At 45.8% G+C, this 5648-nt stretch overlaps 2 protein-coding genes across 2 annotated transcripts in view; both read left to right on the top strand.

The window, feature by feature from the left end:
* The window catches only part of LOC106808094 (latent-transforming growth factor beta-binding protein 1-like), an 11607-nt gene extending 10138 nt beyond the window's left edge, over positions 1-1469 (top strand). The window contains exons 9-11 of the mRNA XM_014810660.1: positions 150-272; positions 861-983; positions 1447-1469. Of these exons, the coding sequence (XP_014666146.1) occupies positions 150-272; positions 861-983; positions 1447-1469 (269 nt within the window). The remainder of the gene's footprint in view (positions 1-149; positions 273-860; positions 984-1446) is intronic.
* LOC106808099 (fibrillin-3-like) overlaps positions 901-5648 on the top strand; it is a gene marked incomplete in the record, with an annotated part of 50466 nt that continues 45718 nt past the window's right edge. The window contains 6 exon segments of the mRNA XM_014810665.1: positions 901-983; positions 1953-2075; positions 2769-2897; positions 3327-3449; positions 4780-4902; positions 5350-5475. Of these exon segments, the coding sequence (XP_014666151.1) occupies positions 1955-2075; positions 2769-2897; positions 3327-3449; positions 4780-4902; positions 5350-5475 (622 nt within the window).

Here is a 5648-nt window from a genome sequence, read left to right on the forward strand (position 1 = left end):
GAGTGTGTGTGTGTGTGTGTGTGAAAGAGAGAGAGAGAGAGAGAGAGAAAGTGCGTTGATGTATGTGTGTGTGTGTGTGTGTGTGTGTGTGTGTGTGTGTGTGTGTGTGTGTGTGTGTGTGAGGTGACGCTGTGTCGTTGTCGCTGCAGACGTGGACGAGTGTGCGGAGAACAGTGACGACTGCGACGACAACGCCGACTGCACGAACACGGTCGGCAGCTACACGTGCACGTGCATACTCGGTTACTCCGGCGACGGCAGGACCTGCACAAGTACGTAAACAACAATCATCAAGATAACATTAATTATGTAATAATTGTTACGTACATAAACAACAAACATTAACATAATATTAATTATGTAGTAATTATTAGGTACGTAAACAACACAACATCCATCGTACACATGAGTATAAGTATATGGCAAAACCTAGGTCGACATCATAAAGTTGAGTATAAATATAGGGGACGCAAAATATGTCGATATCAGCAGATGATAATGGATAAGGGAATGATAAATTATGGGATAATAGATTTAATTATTATATATATATATAAACGTGGTAGCTGGTACGTGTACGATATCATTTTTTTTTAGATTTAATGCGAGCTATCTCCACCTAAAATATAGCGCTTCCTTCTCTATGGGTTTTTAACTGTAATTGTCAACGCTAGATGTCTCTGAATTACGGGTGCCAGTCTGCTATCCTCGGTGACATATATGCACCAGAGAACTAGAAAAGAAGTTCCATTCTAGAACTAGAATAGAAGTTCTATTCTAGCTCTATGGTATGTATGCACACGTCTATACCTGTGTCTGTGCGGCGTCTTTAATCGGCTGCGCGTGTGTAACTATTGCAGACGATAACGAGTGCATACAGAACGTCGACAACTGCGACAACAGCGCTTTCTGTACGGACACGGATGGCTCGTTCACCTGCACCTGTGAGACGGGATTCACCGGCAACGGTGTTACCTGTAGAGGTAAGATGATGTCAACTGCTATATATGCGTCATCAACGGGGCGAGATTGCGAAGAGAGGGTGAGAGAGGAGAGAGAGCGAGAGAGAGGTAGGGAGAGGCGAGAGAGAGAAGAGAGAGAGAGAGAAGAGAGCGAGAGAGCGAGAGCGAGAGCGAGAGAGAGAGAGAGAGAGAGAGAGCGCGCGCGCGCGAGGGAGAGAAAGACGAGAGAGAGAAGATGACACGTTGACGGATGGAAGAACTCTTTCAAAGACTTTTAAGGTGATATAGATTGTCGTAGTTGTCGTCCGTGTCGGTGCTGATGTTGGTATTGCTATTGCTGTTCTTGTTATTATTATTAATATGATGATGATTATTATTATTATAATTAGTATTAAACTTTATTATTTGTTGTCGCTTCTAAGTTGTTAAGTAACGCATAAGGCTTAGACATATGTGTTTAGACGTGGTTACTATTTGTGTTTAGGCGAGGTTACTGTTTGTATTTAAACATGGTCAGTGTTTGTGTTCACACGTGTTTACTGTTTGTGTTCACACGTGTTTACTGTTTGCGTTTACAGGTGTTTACTGTTTGTGTTTACACGTGTTTACTGTTTGTGTTCACACGTGTTTACGGTTTGTGTTCACACGTGTTTACGGTTTGTGTTCACACGTGTTTACTGTTTGTGTTCACACGTGTTTACGGTTTGTGTTCACGCGTGTTTACTGTTTGTGTTCACACGTGTTTACTGTTTGTGTTCACACGTGTTTACGGTTTGTGTTCACACGTGTTTACTATTTGTGTTCACACATGTTTACGGTTTGTGTTCACACGTGTTTACTGTTTGTGTTCACGCGTGTTTACTGTTTGTGTTCACACGTGTTTACTGTTTGTGTTCACGCGTGTTTACTGTTTGTGTTCACGCGTGTTTACGGTTTGTGTTCACACGTGTTTACTGCTTGTGTTTACACGTGTTTACTGTTTGTGTTTAGACATGAACGAGTGCACGGCGGACACGCACACCTGCGACCGTAACGCACAATGCACGAACACTCTCGGCTCGTTCGACTGCGATTGTACACCTGGATTCGACGGCGACGGTGTCTCATGCTCAGGTATGTATGCCGAACTATGGGGGTCCTACTCAGCAAGCGAAAGGGTTAGGATAAATTCTGATTTCAATCTATAGACGGATTAAAACGAGCTTGATTTTAGAAAAGAAATAGATGGTTGGTAGACCTAGAAGTATTCAAACTAGCTTGATTTTAGAAGAGAAATAGATGGTTGGTAGACCTAGAAGTATAAAAACTAGCTTGATTTTAGAAGAGAAATATATGGTTGGTAGACCTAGAAGTATAAAAACTAGCTTGATTTTAGAAGAGAAATATATGGTTGGTAGACCTAGAAGTATTAAAACTAGCTTGCTTTTAGGATATAAAATGACGGGTAGGTAAACCTAGAATGATTTACACCAGCTTGATTTTAACATAGAAAAGGATGGTCGGTGGACCTAGAAGGGATTACAATCAAATTGATTTTAGGATTGAAATGACAGGTCCGACGTCTTTGTGCCTGCATGGTCATTCTTACTCGTGCTTACACGTGAAGTTTTCACGTAGTTGGCGATACCGCGCACAATAATATAGTTGACTATACAAGTGACATTATGGTAAATACGAATGGGTTTCATATCCCTACGGAGATACTCGTAGAATATATATCCAATTATCGACAGGTGTCGCGATGAAAACCATGAATTTTGCGAGCTGAGATGATGAAAGGTGAACGGTGCATTGTTGTCTTTGCAGACGTGGATGAGTGCTTACGAGGAGGTAGCAACATCTGTCATAGGAGCGCCAGCTGCATGAACACCATTGGATCGTACAGTTGTTCGTGTAACATGGGCTTCACCGGGGACGGAGTAAGGGCCTGCGAATGTACGTGCTGTCACGCGTTGCTTGCTGTCCATCTCTCTCACACACACACCATCTCTCTCTCACTCTCACTCTTTCTTCCCCTTGTTCTCCCTCAAGTTTCCTCTCTCTTTCTCTCTCTCTCTCTCTCTCTCTCTCTCTCTCTCTCTTTTACACATGTCTTCACTCGCTCCTCCCTCTCTCTTTCTCCGCTTCTCTCATCACTAATGTCTCTTGTCACTCCCACAACAAATTATATATATATATATTACGTTATTCGCGTGAGAGTGTGAAGACACTCTAAGCTAAAAACATTTGTTGTCAGTATTGAATCTAAATCGGTTAAGAAAAGAATATTCATCAGCGTACATTCGCGTCTGTCCAGCCTTCACAATATAGATACCTGTGTGATATCGGTGTATTGCTGCGATCATCTCTGACTCTTGCTTGCAGCTGCCATGGAGTGTTTGGAGGGAACTCACGACTGTCACCCGCAGGCGATGTGCACGGACACTGACGGCAGCTTCACGTGCACTTGCGACAGCGGATGGCAGGGCAGCGGCGTGCAGTGTAGCGGTGAGTAGCAGCAGCAGCATCTTCCTGCCTCCTCCCGCCATCTACCGGAAGATGCGGGAAGCATCCCGGAATATGCTGAATGCCGGGGAAAAGCTCGGGAAATGTTGGAAGCATCGCCGAAGGATGCCGACAGCATATACAAAACCCATTCAACAGATATATGTATACAGAATATATATATATAGAGGATATTATACAGGATATATATATAAATATATATATATATATATATATATCGCTAGTACCGTATTAGAACTGTTAATATTCGTCAATTCTGCTTGTTCGTACGCCATGTTGCGCTAACCTTCGTGCGTCATGCCTCCGCACGAGGCACTGCGAACGTTTCTACGTGTATGTTCACTGCTGATGCTGCCGTTCCTTCACTGCTGCAGACATTGTTTCTACGTGTATGTTCACTGCTGATGTNTGTGTGTGTGTGTCGTGTGTGCGTGTCGTGTCGTGTGTGTGTGTGTGTGTGTGTGTGTGTGTGTGTGTGTGTGTGTGTGTGTGTGTGTGAACAGCAGTAGTTTATCGCTACTCCTCCGCTCGTCTATATACTCAACGCTGCTTGTGTCTCTGTCTCGTCGCCAGACATTAACGAGTGCGTGCTGGCCACACACAGCTGTACGGAACCAGGCATGGACTGCAGCGACACGGTCGGCAGCTTCGACTGCTCCTGCCGTAAGGGCTACGAAGCCGACGGCGACACCTGCACAGGTAAACACCGCTCACGTGATCACGCAGTCACGTGTCCGTCCGAGATGACGTCACGTGCACCGGCGGGGGTCGTTGCCCAAAACATACGTCGATGTGCGACACTGATGATCATCGTCATGACGCATGCGCAATGTAAAACTTAAAAATTAAAACTACAGGTAATTATTGCTTCTGACACAACGGCGTCTGGATTTTTGCCCAACTCGGTCACGTGTTACCGACTCGGTCACGTGTCACCGACTCGGTCACGTGTCACCGACTCGGTCACGTGTCACCGACTCGGTCACGTGTCACCGACTCGGTCACGTGTCACCGACTCGGTCACGTGTCACCGACTCGGTCACGTGTCACCGACTCGGTCACGTGTTACCGACTCGGTCACGTGTCACCGACTCGGTCACGTGTCACCGACTCGGTCACGTGTCGCCGACTCGGTCACGTGTCACCGACTCGGTCACGTGTCGCCTCACTGACTTAGTCACATGTCACCGACTGGGTCACGTGTCTCCGACTCAATCACGTGTCCCTTTACTCCTCGGTCTGCGTTCCATCTCCGTCGTGGCAGACGATTTCCTGCGCTGCTCACGCATGCGCACTATTCGTGTTCTTGCAGAGATTGACGAGTGTTCGCGAGGCACGGACAACTGCGATGAGAGTGCGAGCTGCACAAACACTGCGGGAGGTTTCCTCTGCGACTGCGACAACGGATACGTAGGTGGCGGCACTAGCTGCGAAGGTATGCACGCAGACGACAACGTCGCCATGGTTACCGACGTATGTGTGTGTGTGTGGCGCTCGGTGATAAGATTGGTCGTAAAATATCGATGAATGTCTGATTGAATTTGTCTGTGAATTACCATATCACGACGTATCTTGCATCTACCGACAAACTGAGAATCTTCTTCATTCGTGATAAACACTACATCTTAACCCGTATATTAAAACGCATTCGACAGCGATAATGTAACACGAACAGATAGCTGAAATCATGTTTAACTTTGATGTAACGTATATTACATGCATCTCAACGGCAGGCTATTCAAAATCCAACCTAATCACCTCTCCATATTTACATCTTCATATATATATATATATGAAGATGTAAATATAGATATGGAGAGGTATATATATATGCCTTACGCACACTCTTTGTTTACGTGCCCCTCGCTCGCCTGCTCCACAGATAGCGACGAATGTGCGTTAGACGTTGACAACTGTGACTTGAGGGCGACCTGCGACAACACACAGGGCAGCTACACGTGTACCTGTACAGCTGGATACTCCGGAGACGGGGTGCTCATCTGCAGCGGTGTGTATATAGCCCTCAACCACAGCGCCGTAACGACGCGCGGTGTCAGTCTAGCCGAAAGGATTGAACTTGTTTTGCTGTGATTTTGTGCTCTCTCACACACTCTTGACTTCTCTCTTTCGATGCCTCCTTCGCGCTCTCTCTTTCTCTCTCTCTCTCGCTCTCTCTCTCTC

The sequence above is a fragment of the Priapulus caudatus genome, unplaced genomic scaffold (assembly GCF_000485595.1).
Source record: "Priapulus caudatus unplaced genomic scaffold, Priapulus_caudatus-5.0.1 Scaffold253, whole genome shotgun sequence".
Classification (NCBI taxonomy): domain Eukaryota; kingdom Metazoa; phylum Priapulida; class Priapulimorpha; order Priapulimorphida; family Priapulidae; genus Priapulus; species Priapulus caudatus.